General features: G+C 31.7%; 1 protein-coding gene across 7 annotated transcripts; it reads left to right on the top strand.

The window, feature by feature from the left end:
• Window positions 1-212: 212 nt before the first annotated feature.
• On the top strand, window positions 213-17874 carry LOC111427242 (Uncoordinated 115a). Of its 7 annotated transcripts, none has more exons than XM_023062268.2 (14): window positions 213-390; window positions 2646-2866; window positions 5462-5651; window positions 5937-6157; window positions 6212-6454; window positions 6698-6766; window positions 6984-7176; window positions 7236-7719; window positions 10747-10922; window positions 11711-11808; window positions 16185-16254; window positions 16543-16583; window positions 16775-16972; window positions 17037-17874. In XM_023062268.2, the coding sequence occupies exons 1-14, from the start codon at window positions 387-389 to the stop codon at window positions 17148-17150; spliced, it is 2322 nt and encodes a 773-aa protein (XP_022918036.2). In that variant the 5' UTR covers window positions 213-386; the 3' UTR covers window positions 17151-17874. The 7 variants fall into 7 exon arrangements, with proteins under 7 accessions (XP_022918036.2, XP_022918032.2, XP_022918034.1 ...); XM_023062264.2 differs by lacking the exon at window positions 213-390 and adding an exon at window positions 1105-1646; XM_023062266.2 differs by lacking the exons at window positions 213-390; window positions 11711-11808 and adding exons at window positions 1105-1646; window positions 11437-11510.
• The last annotated feature ends 722 nt before the right edge of the window (window positions 17875-18596 follow it).

Below are 18596 nucleotides of genomic sequence, written 5' to 3'. Positions count from 1 at the left end.
ATTTTAAATTGCTTGTATTAAAACGTTAATTTTAGCCACTATTACAAAAGACGGTAGAATGTAAAACGACTGCTACTCTATTTAATACTTAAATATTAGATATCAGTTGTGTAATAAGACCACTCTGTATAAAACAACAATTTTATAGTAAACTTCACGTTAAATAGTGGCGCCACTAACGTCAACGGCAAACTTATAAAGTAAAGTGCCGTCAACCATTTTGTTCTAGTTTTTTTGTTGACATTGCGTACTGATAATTATTAATTATCGCAAAATTGTCGCGATTTTTCCGCGAAATTAGCGGCTAGTGTTCGTACCGATTAAGTGTTTAGTGTTTTAGTGTTCTGTCAGGTCGTAATTTAATTGAAAATCGGCATAGAAAAGCAATGGGTAAGTTTAACCGGTTCATTCTTAACAATTAATCGGCAATTTAGAGGTTAATTTCTTCATTATCACGGGTAATTCTCCATTTAATAATAAAAATAAGATAATTATTTATTTTTAAATTGATTTAAATCGTTTTAATTGGTTTTGCCTGTCATAAAATAATCAATATGACAGGGTGGTGTTTTGAGGTTATGTTCGATGAGTATTGTCATTTTTAATGTTATTTATTATTTTAAACCTTTTTATATATTATGTATGTTTAAATAATGTTAATTTTAAAGTCATGTTTAATTTTAAGCTGTTATTTGCAAGTAAATATAATAAACATCTCTAATTACATAACAACAGAAATACTATATTTGAAGAGCAGGTGTTTATATTTTCTTTTTAAGGTTAACGCTCGCTTTTAAAACATCACTTTCGCTCGACTTTCTACGTTTTTAAACAGTTTCCTGGGTCAAAGAACTTATCCATCCGATGAAAGAAGGGCGGAAGGAATAGAAACAAAGACACGTTTAAAAAACCGAACGTTTTTACCGTTAATCGAATTTCCGGTTTATTAACGGAATGATTAAAACAATTTGGATATTTTTTATTATTGAGGAGCGTTTCCTATTGGGTGTTTTTTAAAAGATAAAGGCGCCGAATACGATTTCAAAGTCAGCGCCCGATTTATTCCTTACCAACCAGTATACAACGTTTTAGAATCATTTCAGTTCGTCTTTGTGGCTCGCTGAGATCGGTCGCTTTCGTTTTAATCTTTGTATATAAATAGAAATCTCGACGGTTTACTGTTATTTTTTATTTTTTTAAATTACGTAATATCGAAAATTACCGTGGAAAGAAGGCGTATTCTGTGATTAAACTTATAAAAGAAGGTTAATTAAAAAGAAAACTGTGTGTTAGTTAAAAAAAACTTGTATGTATGTATGTATGTGTCTAGATAGAGGTGTTTTGCGGTTCGACCATCTGACGTAAAGCCTATTTATAGACAATTGTGTTTAATACCGAGCCGAAAGTGTCCGTTAACGGCTGGAATTTTAGTCAGTCTAACTTTTAAGAGTTGTGGGTGAAGCGCACCTTTTTTATTTTTGATTAGTGTTTAAAAAGTTTTTGGGGGAAAATGTTTAAGAAAAAGAATAAACTTAAAGTTGATACCAAAGCGGCCTCAAAACAGTTAATTCTTAACGAGCAGAACGATCAAGAACTTGATAAAAGGAAATTGGATAATAACGAAAACGAAAAGAAATCGAAAAAAGGTGAGATCCTTTGAAATGGGAATTATGCAACCTTTCAAGTCTTTTTAATTTTTTTTTATTTATCGGTGGGTAATAAGTACAAAGTTTATCTTATCTCAAGATAATTTTAAAATGATGAATTGATAAAAATCTTTTGTAAAGGTGAATAAAAAAAATTATATTCAATTATTCTTGGTAAAAGTTAATTTTAATTAAGTTTGATATCAAACTACACAAAAAAAAACACCAAGTTTTTTTATTTTGTGTTAGTTCCAATTATCTAATAATTATAGATTAAGATAGTTTAAAAATAATAAAGTAGTAAATGGAGAAAATTGGTTTTTGTAAAGTATTTCGCCCCAGTGACCTGTAAACAAGTACATTTTTCCTTTCACGTGATCTGATTAGTATGCAAAACGTTCTGGGATTTGCATCACGGGTCGCCGTTCTAAGGCCGGTTTTGCGGCTTCATTATGCTCCAGTTACTCATATTTATGCAATAAATATAAAAGTCTAATTAAAACAATTCTGTGTAATGTAAAAATAAAACGCAATAAAAAAAATTAACTTACAAATAAAACTTCGTTTGAGGTTAGATTACATTATTTGACCTATATGTATTAATGATTAGGTGATAAATAGTCTGATTATTTTCAAAGCAAACATTAAATTTTCTGTGTAAATACGAACCAGTTACGTTCACAAATAATGTTCTTAAATTAGCTATTACGACAGAATAAAAAAAAGCGGGTTTTTTGCGGATGTTGTATAATAAAACAATTTTACTTTCTCAAAATCAAGAATTTTTATATTTATTTTCAGGTCATTAACGATTAAGTAATCTTGCGATTTGAATAACCAAACGGTTTAAATCGAATTATGTGAGTCATTTATTCATGAGATGACCGCATTTTTTACATTTAACCCAACTCACTGGGTCAAAGTGACATCATTCATTTGCTTGAATCGCAACTTGACTTTTTTTTTTACTTTATAAAGATGTGGTTAATTTATTTTCAGGTAAAACACTTTGTCAAGTGTGCAAGAAAAAGTGTTCCGGTGAGGTGCTACGAGTACAAGATAAATATTTTCACACCCAGTGCTTTAAGTGTAAAGTTTGTCAGAATTCCCTAGCTCAGGGTGGGTTTTTTGCTAAAAATGGTGACTATTATTGTACCAGTGATTACCAGAAAAATTTTGGAACAAAATGTGCGGCATGTCAAGATTATGTTGAGGGAGAGGTAATTTTTTTTATATTAAATTTAAATAAAATTTAAAAAATTTATGTTGTATGCTGGATGATTTATAAGTTTTTCTTCGAATATTAGCTTCAACAACAAATGATAGATTAAATTATTATTCTAGCTATTTTAGATCAAGCGTTATGATTAATTATTTATGTGAAAAAGACTCTAAAATATTTCTTTTATGTTAGCCGCGTATGTACAGTTAAAATTTTGTTGATAAAGTATTATTTATTTTATGTGTATTCACAATATCAAAATTTTATCAAAAATTAACATTTTTCAGTTTATTAGAAAAGAATGCTTCTTGAATTCCTTGCCAATTGAACTTTAATTCAATTTTGTATCCATTTAGCGACAGACAGCTAAAAAAAATCGCTGCAACTTCATTGGAAGTGACAATGAATATAGTTAGTCATCCAGCTGTTGAAGTTGGTGCAAAAACCCTGGGCTATTTGCACAGGAAGTTTAATTAGTCTTGGTTAGATCAATATGCTAGCACTGTGGCTAGTTTTTTTTAACATCCCATTGACACTGTTAAAGGAGTATTCACAATTAAGCCAATTAACAAAATTCCGCAAAATTGAATAGTGAATTTGTTACTTAAAAAATAGGGGGAAATGTAAAGACATTTGGAAAAATGTCTTGGAAATGCAGTTTACACAACAGTAGGAACTCAAAAGGAATTGAGAAGTTTATATGGCGAAGTTACGCTAAGTTTTTTCTACAAAAAGTGGAATTCGACTGTTTCTAGTTCTCGGTCTAGTGTTAGTTCTAGTATTGCACTATTACTAGAACTAACATAAGACCTAGAACTAGAATCATTCGGGTTTAGCCGTCTTGAGAGACGTGCGGCTAGACCCGAAAGTTTCTAGTTCTAGGTCTTATGTTAGTTCTAGTTTTACACTAGCACTAGCTGAATAACTATTAAAACTAGAATCATTCGGGTTTAGCCATCTTGAAAGACGTGCGGCTAAATCCGAATGAGTCTAGTTTTTAGTCTAGTGTTAGTTCTAGTTTTACACTATCACTAGAACTGACACAAGACCTAGAACTAGAATCATTCGGGTTTAGCCGTCTTGAGAGACGTGCGGCTAAACCCGAAAGTTTCTAGTTCTACGTCTTGTGTTAGTTCTAGTTTTACACTAGCATTAGCTGAATAACTATTAAAACTAGAACTAACACTAGACCAAAAACTAGAATCATTCGGGTTTAGCCGTCTTGAAAGACGTGCGACTTAACCCGAATGTTTCTAGTTCCCGGTCTAGTTTAAATTGTTATCTTTTGTGCATAACGTAGTGAAGGATGTTCGTTGCCAAAGGTTGCTGTTTAAATGTTCTAGATTCATCTAATCTATAAGTTTATCAAAGATAAAGCTATAGGCGGGTGTGCAGTATGAATAACATGAGCAGTAAAATATGATTATGGGCCAACACGTCCTTGGTTACCATGTGATCTTTTTTAAATTTATTTGTTTTGAATCTTCATCAATGGTATCATCGTAGTGGAGGTTTTGCTATTTATTGATGTCATTTTGATATAAAACTACATAGTTTTCAAAAATTTTTGATGTAATTAAGCCGAGGTCGCTTGAGGGCGAGGCTATACAATGTTACCTCATTGATACTTTATTTTATATTATTGTCTAATTACCTTCAGAAACAAGTACAAAAGATAACAAAATTCAAAATAATTATAATAATCTTAACCTTACGTATTGAGGAATTTTCAATATTAATAAAATTACTGGAATATTGACTAAAATTTGACCTTCATCTTTTTATTCGACAAAATTTGCAGGTTAGAGTTTAAAGAAAAGTTACGTGATCGAAAGATAAATATTAAGCATCATCAAACATACGTGGGACTTTTAAGCCCAACCGGTTTGTATTTGAGCACGTTTCTCGAAATGTCGATATATGTTGATCCATTCCATATGAAGAGTTAAAGGTGGGGTACGTTTTTGTGTGAGATATGACCACATTCAAATTTCAGCAAACACAATTCTAACCTTGTGTAACAAAAATTAGGATTTTTAAATTCTTAAAAGCCACATTTAAACAACTATGCTTTTTATGCAATGTAGTCATGTTTTTCTTGTAACCTTTATATCTAAAATATAGATCAGTCCTGCTATCATATATTTTATGAGGTGCTACTTTTATTCTAGTCTCGGCCTCATAAGTACAGGCCGGACACAGGTCTTGTATATCCGATAATTCTTTGGACCTTGCTCATTGTCGTCGATATAGGTTCTTAATACTAAATTTTGAATGTTTCTTCCTGTTATTAATAGCCAATAAAGTAATTATGACGTACAAATCAGAAATACTGAAAATATTCAATTTAATTCTAATTTAACGTCCCTTCTTTATCGCTATTTATATTATTCCAGATTTTATTTAATTAACACTCGTGCACTAATAATCTCAATATCATGTTTTCTTGCGGTTGTGTAATAAAGATAACGAAAAAATAAAAAAAAAACTACATTTATTAGCGAAAAGTTAAATTTGCAAAACATCCAGTATTGACATAAAAATTTTAATTAAATGTATTTTTTAATTTAAAATTTTTTAATTTTGTGTTTAGGTCGTAACTGCTTTAGGTAAAACATACCATCAAAGGTGTTTTACATGTGCCAGATGTCGCCAGGCGTTTCCTTCCGGAGAAAAAGTCACTTATACTGGAAAAGAGGTTTTATGCCAAAAATGCGTTCAAATTCCTATAAAACAAACGGTAACTCCTCAAGCAACAAGCCCGACGTCGCAAAATCCAAACGGTGAGAATTTCATGGAATAAATTTCGTATAAATATAATCTATATAATTTTTTTTTTGAAAACGTATTTTTGGAAAATTCTATTTTTGTTCGCCCCCTTGTTTTGACTAAATAAACACGCGGCGCATACGTTGAAAGCGCCATAACGTCTGCGTTCTTTCTATTTTTGACGTCGTAAGGGGACGATTTGTAACCGTGTAAAGATATAAATTCGTTTGGGGAACTGAAAATAGAAATTGACGTTTTTTCCCTTTTTTTTTCTTTTAACTTCGAATGTTTTGATTCAGAATGCGCCGGCTGCCGTCAAGAATTAAAAGAAGGGCAAGCTCTGGTCGCGTTGGAAAGACAATGGCACATTTGGTGTTTCAAGTGCGGAAAGTGCGGAATGGTTCTTCACGGTGAATATATGGGGAAAGAAGGCGTTCCATATTGCGAGAAAGATTATCATAAACAGTTTGGAGTTAAATGCGCTTATTGCGAACGATACATAAGCGGAAAAGTTTTACAGGTTAAAAAAATAATTTTGTTACGAGTTTTTTTTTATTATTTTTATTATTATTAGGCTGGTGATAACCATCATTTTCACCCGACGTGCGCGCGTTGTACAAAATGCGGCGACCCCTTTGGCGATGGCGAAGAGATGTATTTGCAAGGGGGGGCTATTTGGCATCCTAGATGCGGACCTGGACCTACTGAGAACGGGCAAATTTTGAATGGTACTGCTGAAAATGGGCATTGCACCGATACAGATACCTCAGCTAGAGATTTTGATAGGATAAGTTGTTCAGCTGCTAGTGAGATGCAGGTAAGTTTTTTAAACAACTTTAGCTTGTTTAAGTAGGTTTTCATAGCCCTAAAACTTCTAGGTTTACTCAAAAATTTTCTCCAAATCGATTATTTTGATTAATTCTTTAGTAATAAAACCAAGAAGTTTTTATTATTTTCATTTTTGCTCGATTTATTATTACGACGTTTTATTTTTCATTTTTGTATGCTAATGTTTGTGATTTTATTTTATTTTTTGATTTATTTTTTGCACGTAAAACAGTTTTCGATGCGCTCTAGAACCCCAAGCTTGACCGGTTCTTTGTATAGCCCAACCAGCATGTCTAGAAAGGTTTGTTTGTTTATTTTTTCGTTTTTCTTTTTTAAAATTAAATTAAAAAAAACTTTTTATTAACCCCTTAACGCACACTTTTTATACACATTTCCGAGTATTGCCTCACATTTGAATCACAAAGAACTATTTTATTATACTATTAGTGCGTTAAAGGTTTATTAGAGATTTTTATTTGTGTTACCCAAAATTAATAATTTTTATAATTATTAAACAGCAATTTAGCTACCGCACGCCATCTCCTGGTTTAATGCTCCGCGATTACAGCAAATCAGCGACGTTAAACGATGATATCTCACGAATATACACGTACAGCTATCTAACGGAAGAACCCACCTTGGGGTACCTACGCAGACCGATAGAACCTTATGATAAAGCACCCACATCACCACATTTCCATCGACCAACCTGTAAGATACACTTTTAATGATTTATATTAAAAAATAATTAATAAATTTTTTATTTAAAGCGCAAAATTCTTTGAGAAGTAGCACAGGAAAATCTCGGCATGGTTCTAAATCCGCAATGAAAGTTCTCGTTGATTCAATCCGTTCAGAAACACCTCGCCCGAAATCGCCGCACATGAATAACGAGGAACCAATAGAATTATCGCATTACCCAGGGGCGAAACCTCCGAAACCCGGTGAAAAACCGAAAATTGAGCGGGATGATTTTCCAGCGCCACCTTATCCATACACGGATCCAGAACGGCGTAAACGGTGGTCTGATTCGTATAAGGGCGTTTCAAACTCGGATGATGAAGACGGTGTCGATGGAGGAGGTGGAATTGAAAATTCGTCTGGCGAGATTAAAGATGTGCAATTGAGAAAGGAACAAGAGGAATTGGCTAAGATTGATAGTGGAATGGGGAAGGTGTTTTTGAAGGAAGTTAAGGAACGGGAGAAGGTTAAATTGTGGAAGGCTGCTCATTTGGATCCAAGAAACGCTTCAAGGTAACGTTTATTATCGTTATGGTGAAAATTGGCATCTCAATTCGTTAAGTTCTTATGTAATCTTACAGTTTAGAATTAAATTATCTTTAATTATCTCAATATAGAGACTTCAAAGATTTAGTTTACAAAAATAATTTTTTGATTCTAATTAATTATTTCAATACAAATGAACAAATCTGTTTGATTCTCTTTTGTCTCATTCTCATCTGTATCCATGAATGTCCCAAACTTATTTTTCTTGTCGTTCTTTTTTTAGTCTGACTAGATGTCGCCACCAACTCTATAACTATACAGGGTGTATCTGAATGACTGCAACAAACTTCAAGGGGTGATTCTTCAGTGAATTTTAAGGGTACTTTGGTATATGAACCATGGGCGACTTCGGCTCCCTTAAGGCTACACCCCTCCAAAAATGGCGGAAAATTTTGGTTTAATTTTTTTTTCTCAAAAACCATAAACGCTAGGAAAATGAAATTTGGGGAATATGTTTAACTCATAATAGGGCATGTTTTGACCCTATTTGTACTTTCAACCTACCCCTCTAAACTACTAAACGTAACCACCCCCTTTACATTTTTGCTAATATATTTTTTATGCAGATGATAAATACATGAAAAAAATTTTATCTAGGTAGATGAAAGTATCCTAAAACTTTTTTGTCTCTTTAAAATTTTTCCAAAAACGACTAATTTTTGAGAAAAAAAATTATAAAGCAAACACTGCACGTTAAACAACGGGGTTGTCGATCAAAAGTTGGAATGAATTTTTAATGAAAAAATCTTAGTAGGCTTTGCAATCTTTGTCAGAAATATTTTTGACGTTTAAATGTCAGTGTTTTTCTTATTATTATTATTGTTTTTCAAATTAATTTTTAAATAAAGGTCTTTCGCATTTACGCTCGTTCACTCGACGTTTTAAACTTTTAAATAAAACAATAATAATCGTACGAAAACCACTGACATTTAAACGTCAAAAATATTTATGACAAAGATTGCAAAGCCTACTAAGATTTTTTCATTAAAAATTCATTCCAACTTTCGATTAACAACCCTACAGCTTAACAGTTAGTGTTTGCTTAATTATTTTTTTTCTCAGAAATTATTAAATTTTCGAAGAACATTAGAGAGACAAAAAAGTTTTAGAATAGTTTTATCTATCTAACTGAAATTTTTCCAATGTATTTATCATCTTCATAAAAAAAATCTAGGCATAAATTGAACGGGGGTGGTTACGTTTAGTAGTTTAGAAGCGTAGGTTGAAAGTACAAATAGGGTCAAAACGTGCCCTATTATGAGTTAAACATATTCACCAAATTTCATTTTCCTATCGTTTACGGTTTTTGAGAAAAAAAAATTAAAGCAAAATTTTCCGCCATTTTTGGAGGGGTGTAGCTCCTTAGGGAAGCCGAAGTCGCCCATGGTTCATATATGAAAGTACCCTTAAAATTCACTAAAGAATCACCCCTTGAAGTTTGTTGCAGTCATTCAGATACACACTGTATAACTAACTAACTATAATACTGTTGTAACTCCTAAATATTTTTAGTGTTCACCCTGCTCTAAGGGCCGATTTACATCAGACGAGCGAATGCTCATTCTATCCCCACTCTATCATATTCTTTTAGTGTAAACAGATGTAGAACATTCTTTCGTTGTTCTGTCTATGTTCTCAAAGATTCTAGAAAATATTCTAGGAATGTTCGATCGCTTGATATAAACGGCATTAGAGCGTGCGAACAATTACTTAGAGCCTTCTTGCGTGTTCGGATGTGCTCGCTCATCGGAGCGGTCTCTTCAAAGCGTTCTTGTGTTCTAGCTGAATGAGCATTCGTTCGGCTGATCTAAACATCTATGTGCAAGAATTCTGATTCTTGATTCTCATTTTTGCTCGTTGATATTTTGGTGTAAGCGCTAAAAACGCGATTTCGTTTACACTAAAAGATCAAGAAAGAATGCTCTTGTTCTAGCTCTAGCTCTTTGTTCGTTTGGTTTAAATGCACCTTAACACTTTGTTCTCAATTTCGATTCTCAGATTCTTACTTGAATCTTCTCCTCTTTCTTCCATCGCCGCCATCACACTGTTCTTTTAGTACTTGTAATTTCTGTGATCCAGGTTATTCCTACTTAATTTGTTTGAGTTTGGGCTTTATTGTCTTCTACTATCCGTGCAAAAAGTCAAGGATCACTTTAGAGATCGATATCTTCGCAACCGCTCGATAAAAAAAATTGCGACAAAGTTTGTTGTGATCACTGAACATTTCTACGTAACATATGTTAATTTGAAAAGTTTCGGATCCACGGTTTTCTTTTTATCGCGAGTTAAATGAAAAAAGTACCCGACTTTTTACGGTACCGGCAACTTTGTCAACTTTGCGATTTTTTTTCGCGAAAACTGTCGTACGAAAAAATTTGATTTTTGAACAGGTGATAGCCTAATGTGTTCTTAATGAGTGGCATATTTTATTTTTTTCGATTTTCCATACAGTTTCGCAGAAAATCGCGGTTTAGTAAGACGCCGTTATGTCAAAAACGGTTGGGTGGATTTCCTCGCGGATTTGACCAAAATATGTCAAATAATGTCGGTTGTTGGATTTCGTTATCAGTTTTTCAAAATTAGAACTTCCTAATTTTTTAAGAGCGATTTAATGGAGTTACAAATTAAAGACAAACAAAAATAAGCTCTGCGGGGTAACGGAGGTTCCATCCAATCGGAACATATGGTGCGCCCCAGACAAGACGTCGCGCCTTATTTCTTTATGTAGGTAAAATAAAGGCGCGACGTACTGTCTGGAACGCACCATCTGTTCCGATTGGACGGAACCCTCCTCTCCCCTTATGCTTATTTCTGTTTCTCTTTAATTTATGCGATTTTGCTTCTGCAGCATTTTCCTAACTCATTACTGGCTGTTGTATAAATTTTGATACATTCTATTTTTATTCATTTTCCTCAATAAACAATCTTTCTCTCATTCATATCTCATTATTGTTTAGTTTTGCTAATTTTGTTTTTATAATTTATTATTTTTAGAACTCCCAGTGCTGCAAAAGAACCAACTTATAGATTAAGATACGAATCGCCAATCGGTGCGAGCCCATCAAGAAACTTAGACCACCCAAAACCGTTTGATGATGAAGAATTCGATCGTTCAAATAGTTGTAGATCATCAATGGGAAGATCAATTGGACAAATTCCTAGTTATAACGGTAAGATTGTTTTATTATTTCTATTAATTAAAAAATTTTTGGATTTTTCTAATTGGTCAATCGGCTTGGTTAAATTTAAATTAAATTTCCGTTGATTTTAATTTGATTTATTTATTTTTAAAAATGCTTTGAAATCTTAGCCACATTGGCATTTTATAAACCCGCAGGGGTTTTGACAGGTGAGACTATAATTAATTGTGTTTTTTGTGAAATTTGGAACCAAATTTATTAATTAATTTGATTGCATGGCGATTTTTATTTATTGTTAATAATTAATTTGAAATTTAATTGTTTTAACACTCTTTAAAGCACAAATTTTTATTATTGAGAATTATATTTTGATTTTCAAAAATATATAAATAGTTAAGTTTTGAAAATAACAATGTAACCTAATCAAGTTAATAAGTATTAGATGATGTGTTTAACTTCGTTTATTTTCACTTTTAGTTTATTTGTTGTATTTATTTAATTTTTTTTATCGTTTTTGTGTCGCCTGTACACGCACAAACAGTAGTTTCCTCGTTACGTCACGTTCCTAGGCCAGGTTACGGTCTCAAATCGTCAACTTTACCCACCAGAAACGGTTACGTAAGTATTTAAGATCAATCTTCCTATTTCTAGCCCTTTTCATAGGAAAGTTAAGGTTCGCCTTCCATCTTGCATTTATTTATCAAGGTTACAGTAGTATTTTTAATGCTGGCAATCACTTTTAATCGATTTTTGACCGAAATTTTAGTAAAAGATTAAAAAAAAATTATATTTTAAACGCTCCTCCTCCTCCTTGGTAGTCGTCAGCGCATTGAGGCACGTTCCAAAACCGGGTTACGGCCTTGCCCCTCGATCGCACACGTTCAGCTCATCAGCCGGTAGCTATACGCACCTTCCCGTAAGTTTTTTGAGACTTACGTGGTCTTCAAATATCAAACAAAAAAGTTATTATGCATGAAATTTTGTTTCTTTGTCGTTGTTTTTATTTATTTATTTTTTTTTAAGAAAGGCAAAATATATGAAATTTAATCTTGGTAAATTGATTTTTTCTAAGTAAACTCATATTAGTGAAACAAATTAAATTAAGAATTAGATTTTAAATTTCCTCGTTACCGGTTTCGACACTATATTAGGTCATCATCAGTCGAATCTACAATTTAATTGAATTACAAAACATCCTGTTTAAATGAGAATAATTAAAACTAGTCATAAATCAAAAATCATAATAAACAATTTTTATTTTCTGATATAAGGGTACTAAAATTTTACGTCATCTTAAAGAGAAAAACAATCTCTATCAAATGAACCTAACGAAAAGGTACATTGTCATTTGAACAACTTCAAGTGTTATTCGTTGTTCATTTGTTTTTTGAAATAAAAACAATTGAATGTTATCTTATTATGACAAATAAAATATTAAACAACTTTTGTATAAAATGTTTTTTTATAAAGTTGATACCTACGAAGATATACAGGGTGTCTCAGCGAGACCGGTCATTAGACGTTTCTGTGGTTCTGGCCAAAGTAAAAAATTGAGAATTCAAACTTAAGTATTATCAATTACGTTCTCTTCGTCTAAAATATTTTCAGTTTCCTAGCACTTCTGGTTATACCGGAAGTCGCCACCTACTTTATTTTTTAAATGGAACACCCTGTATATTTTTACATATTTGGATTTGTCTGTTTTATAAATAACTTTACTTTTTGCAATTTGATTCGGCCGTTCTCGAGTTAATCGAATTTTTCTAGAAAAATCTGCTCCAGCGGACATTTGTTCAAAAAATCGTAGAACACTCGATTTTTGAGATATCAATTTAGGATTCAGAACATGCTTAAACAACATGATGGAGTATGTTTTGGTGCCAAGAACGGCTGTCTAGATCGTTTGGTCACTTTACTATAACACGTTAACTTTTCGAAATTTGGAAGCACCATAACTTCATTTTTTTAAATGGCACCCCCCATATTTTATTACTTAGTCGTCTTTGGCGTCTCATTTTACATCTTTTCTACTCCATATGTCCTATGCCTAACATTAATAGTTTGAGAAATAATTAGGGTTTTTTGAAAAATGCTCACATATCATATCGATATTAACCTAGTGTGCCATGGAAAACAAATGTTTAATGACTTATTGACAAACGTCAAAGTCTGATTTACGTTGTTTGATGCTTGTGAGTCTAAAACCAGTTAAAATGGATATTAATAACGTAAATAATGTTTATACAAATAAAGAAATCCATAATTTATTTTTTGTGCACAAAAAGTGCGACAAAGTTCTTAGTAGAACTTGCAGAATGTTTAATGAAAATTATCCGCATTTACTTTCGATGACAAAAGATAAATTTAAAAGAATAGAAGCAAATTTTTTGCATTTTGGACGAATTAATCACGTGTTAAACTGACCAAAAAATGTAGTAGATAATGCAACGGAAGAGGTGAATGCCTTGGCTTATTTCGAGCCCAGTCCCAACACCTCAATTCAATTAACACCTCAATTCGAGCTGCCAAAGAAGATCTAGGAATCATACTACGAACTTTGTCGCGCTTTTTATGACTAAAAAATAAATTAAGAATTTCTTGATTTGTGTAAATATTACTTTCGTTATTGTTATCGATTTTAACTCTTTTCAGTACTAATATTAAGGGACATAACAGATAATTATTTGCTCACATGCATCAAGTGACGTAAACAAGTGAGTCTTTGACAAGAACTCATTGAGAAGGCTTGTTTTTCATGGCACACTAGGCTAAATATCCATATGATATGTGTGCATTTTTCAAAAAACCCTAATTATCTCCTAAACTATTAATGTTAGGTATGGGATATAAAAGATGTAGAATGAGACGCCGAAGACGACTAAGTAATAATATATGGGGGGTGCCATTTAAAAAAATGAAGTTATGGTACTTCCAAATTTTGAAAAGTTAACGTGCCATAGTAAAGTGACCAAACGTTCTAGATAACCGTTCTCGGCACCAAAACATACTCCATCATGTTGTTTAAGCATATTCTGAATCCTAAATTGATATCCCAAAAATCGAGTGTTCTCTGATTTTTTGAACAAATATCTGCTGGAGCAGATTTTTCTAGAAAAATTCGAATAACTCGACAACGGCCGTATCAAATTGCAAAAAGTAAAGTTATTTATAAACCCTGAAAACAGACAAAGCCAAATATGTAAAAATATACAGGTGTTCCATTTAAAAAATAAAGTAGGTGGCGACTTCCGGTATAACCGGAAGTGCAAGAAGTCTGAAAATATTTTAGTCGAAGAGATCGTAATTGATAATACTTAAGTCTGAATTCTCAAATTTTTATTTTCGCCAGAACCCCAGAAACGTCTAATGACCGGTCTCGCTGAGACACCTGTATACTATATTACATACATAATGGTCTACCTGTATACGATGTTCCATACATAATGGGCACCCTGTAGAATAATTTGGTTTAAAATTCATTTCTTTGATAATTTTTAACATGAAATATGCTAGTTTATATGTAGGCGAGTTATTATAGGAAGTTATAGGTCTTATTGGTATATTTTGTTTATGAAGCTTAGGTAAGGCATACAGTTTTGGGATAGTTGGGTTGGGTTGAGTTAAATTAAATTGTAGATTCAGCTGATGATGCCTAATATAGTGTCGAAATCGGTACCGAGGAAATTTAAAATAAACGCGAGAAACTGAAGTTGGATTTTAATAATAATAAATTAAATTAAGCTATAGTTATTATTAAATTAATAATGCAGACCCGAAACTTTCTAGTTCTAGGTCTAGTGTTAGTTCTAGTTTTAATAGTTATTCAGCTAGTGCTAATGTAAAACTAACACTAGACCAAGAACTAGAAACTTTCGGGTTTAGCCGCACGTCTCTTAAGACGGCTAAATCCGAATGATTCTAGTTCTAGATCTTGTGTTAGTTCTTGTGATAGTGCCGATGTAAAACTAGAACTAACACTAGAACTAGAAACATTCGGGTGTAGCTGTGCGTCTAAAGACGCACTAGTTTTAATAGTTGTGCAGCTAGTGCTAGTGTAAAACTACAACTAACAGTAGACTAAGAACTAGAAACTTTCGGGTTTAGCCGCACGTCTCTTAAGACGGCTAAACCCGAATGATTCTAGTTCTAGGTCTTGTGATAGTGCTAGTGTAAAACTAGCTAAACCCGAATCTTTCTAATTCTAGGTCTAGTGTTAGTTCTAGTTTTAATAGTTATTCAGCTACTGCTAGTGTAAAACTAGAACTAACACTAGACCGAGAAGTTTCGACTTTAACCGCACGTCTCTCAATACTGCTATACCCAAATGATTCAGGTTCTAGGTCTTGTGTTAGTTCTAGTGATAGTGCTGGTGTAAAACTAGATCTAACACTAAACCTAGAACTAAAAACATTCAGGTTTAGCCGTTATTCCGTGTGTTTCTAGTTCTAGAGTTATTTCTAGTGATAATGCTAGTGTTAATTCTAGTTCAATTAACACCGACCGTGAAAACCTTTATATTTATATCAACCATTTCTTGTTCTAAGTTAATTTGCTTCATTTCCTGTTTTATTAAGACTCTATTTTAAAGTCAAATTATATTTGCCAACTTAATTATAGTTCATTTTTTTTCTATAATACCTGCCAAATTGTTGTAAAGTTGGCAAAATTAATAGGGAGTTTTGTTTTATCATCTTTTAAAATAAATATGTCACATTGACGTTTGAGCTTTCATAATTTAAAAAGAAAAGGTGCATAAAAATGTTGTGGGATGTTTATTTGCCATTTATTTACCTAGAAAAGGTGTTTTGTTTTATTTAAGTACTTTGTAGCACGTTTTTACAACAAATATGTAATTCGTTAAAATCGTATTTATCTAAAAATGTATTAGTATTTTAACCTCAACTATTTAGTTACTGAAAATGTTACTAAAAATCAGGAATAATACCAACAGAAACCCTAAAAAATTTACATTGACAAGTATTATAGAAAAAAACGAACTATATATGATTTGATTATTACTTAGAAAATATTAATTTACTAAGAACATATTTTTATAACAAAAACATAAATTAGAATGATTTAATCAATTTTAGCTGCATTTTTTTTTAATTAAGAAAGTGATTGTTTTGTGTGAAAAATTAAATAATGTTAAAAATTCCCTTTTTAATTTTTACTCAAATAGATTTTATTTTCCCTTAAAGTAAAAGTAGTTTAAAATAAAAAATGAATTCGCTTTGATTTAATTTTTTTTGGTCTTTTTGTTAACAATCATCATGTGTGTGTACTTCGCAGGGAGATTATTCGTTTAGCGGTATGGGAGTAAAAACGCATAGCACGGATTTTAGTAGCGGCAAATCGGACAGTAAGTAATTAACACTTTTATCTTTATACGTTTGTTGGCTTCATTATGGATTGTTGGGTGAAAGATGCGGTTGTGATAGTTCGTATGATTGCTGTTTATGGTTGTTATTATTATTATTTTTTGATAAATTTGAGTTGATTTTATTATTTTAACTTGCTTAAACTTGTGCACGACTTAACTTGCTTTTAAACGATGATAAACATGAATAAGAATTAATCAATAATAACTTATGATATGAATTTTGAATTTGTTGAATTGTTACTGACTTATCGAAAACTGTTTCTCTAGTTTCCATCGGGTCAATGACGGATGTTGATAGAAGAGCTTTGGTACGTAATAATTATAGTATAACTATAATAATTTTAATTTTACTATGACTTTTTCTAACATAGAAAAATCTTCCGAATTCTAAATCTACAATTTCTTTTATCTTATTACTATATCTATTTTTACTTAGCTTAAACTTTTAAAGTTATCTAATATTAATTTTATTTATTTTGATTTTATTATTTTTACTCAGAATTCCGAAATGATCGTACCCACGACTTACTCAGCACTGGGAAGATCCCCAGGAGGGTACACGTCTCAAGTAAGACGATCCCTGCCAAACATGGCTCACACAATGTTAATAAACGAACCAGCGAAGATTTACCCTTACCATTTACTGTTAACGAATAATTATCGACTGCCCGCAGATGTTGATAGAGTAAACCTAGAGGTGACAATAACTACATCTTTAAAATAACTTATTTTTAATTAATATGTTTTATTTATTACTTTAGAGGCATCTATCTGATACGGAATTTGAAGCAATATTCCAATGTGTACGGGCGGATTTTTATAGGTTACCCCAGTGGCGTCGTAACGAGCTTAAAAAGCGAGCTCGTTTATTCTAAAAAAATCCTAAAAAAAATAAAATTAGGATGCTACTACATCACAATTAATATCCTTGCCTAGTGAATCTTTGATCTACAAAAATTGTTTAAATAACAGCTTACGTTCTTTAGCACTACTTGCATTTAATATTTGGTTTTGGATAATTTTTTGACTTTTAAACGTCTATAACTACGACTACTAATATATAAAAATATAATACATAATATACACATTTTTGTTCTTAGTGTTTAAGAGTAAAGCTGTAAGTTAAATCGATAGGCATTTTGAAAAAATGGTCGATTTTTAATTAAAAACGTCGATAACGTTTTTTTTTTGTTTTCTTTTGTGCTTTTTGGGGCTACTAGTCGAGTCAGAAATGAAATAAAAATAATTAAAAAAAAAAGAAATGTAGATAGTGAAGTACTAGTTACGATTAAAATGGTGTATATTTTATTTTTAAAACAGTTACTATATAATTTATTGAGTATAAAAAAAACTATCTTGCTTCATTATGATTTTTGAGGTTCTTGTGTTGACGTTATGGTTTTATATATAATAATATATAATATAAATGGAAGCTTATTTAAAGAAAAAAATGATATAATTAGTATAATAGTTTAATATATTTACTCTTAGACGGTGACTATTTAAATTTAATTGATATGTATTGGTAAATAAGTATGATATATTAGATTAATTCTAGCACTGCTCTATTTCAATAAAAAGAAAGCTACTTTAATATTATCTTTATTTATTTTATTTACTATAACTAAACTTTATTCCTTTCACCTTTGCACCTTGCATATATGTTCTAGTTACAAGACACTTACACTAAGGGACTGTTACATCCCGGGATTACCTTTTTACACTACTATTTTACACTTTAAATTAGCAACATTCTTAATTTACTCTATTCAGGAAGATCCTTCGAGGCCGAGGCGCTACAGTCAACATGTTCAGTGCGCACAAAGTTGGTGAAAACTGCATTGGGACATCTTACATAACGCACCAGTGATAGTGCTAGTGTAAAACTAGAACTAACACTCGACCGAGAAATATTCGGAATTAGCCGCATGTCTCTCAAGACGGCTAAACCCGAACTTTTCTAGTTCTAGGTCTAGTGTTAGTTCTAGTTTTAATAGTTATTCAGCAGAGCTGGGCAAACTATTTGAAAAAAGTAGTGGAGAAAAAACTAACAAAGTAACTACTTTTAAAATATGGAACTTAGATTACTAACTACCAAGTAGTTAGTAGTTAAATATCTAACTACTTTGTTAACTACATAATAAAATGCACTTTTGAGGCCTAAAAACCCAATGCCGTACCTACAACTGCAAAAATGCATAAAAAGGTCTACTATAATAAATAAATAAATGCAAAGTACAATAAACATATTTTTATTATATAAATCTTATTTTAAAGGTAACTAAGTTTCTAGTTAGTAGTTAACAACTGTTAGAAGTGTT

The sequence above is a fragment of the Onthophagus taurus genome, chromosome 2 (assembly GCF_036711975.1).
Source record: "Onthophagus taurus isolate NC chromosome 2, IU_Otau_3.0, whole genome shotgun sequence".
Lineage (NCBI taxonomy): Eukaryota > Metazoa > Arthropoda > Insecta > Coleoptera > Scarabaeidae > Onthophagus > Onthophagus taurus.
This window is presented reverse-complemented; position numbering and strand designations above follow the sequence as displayed.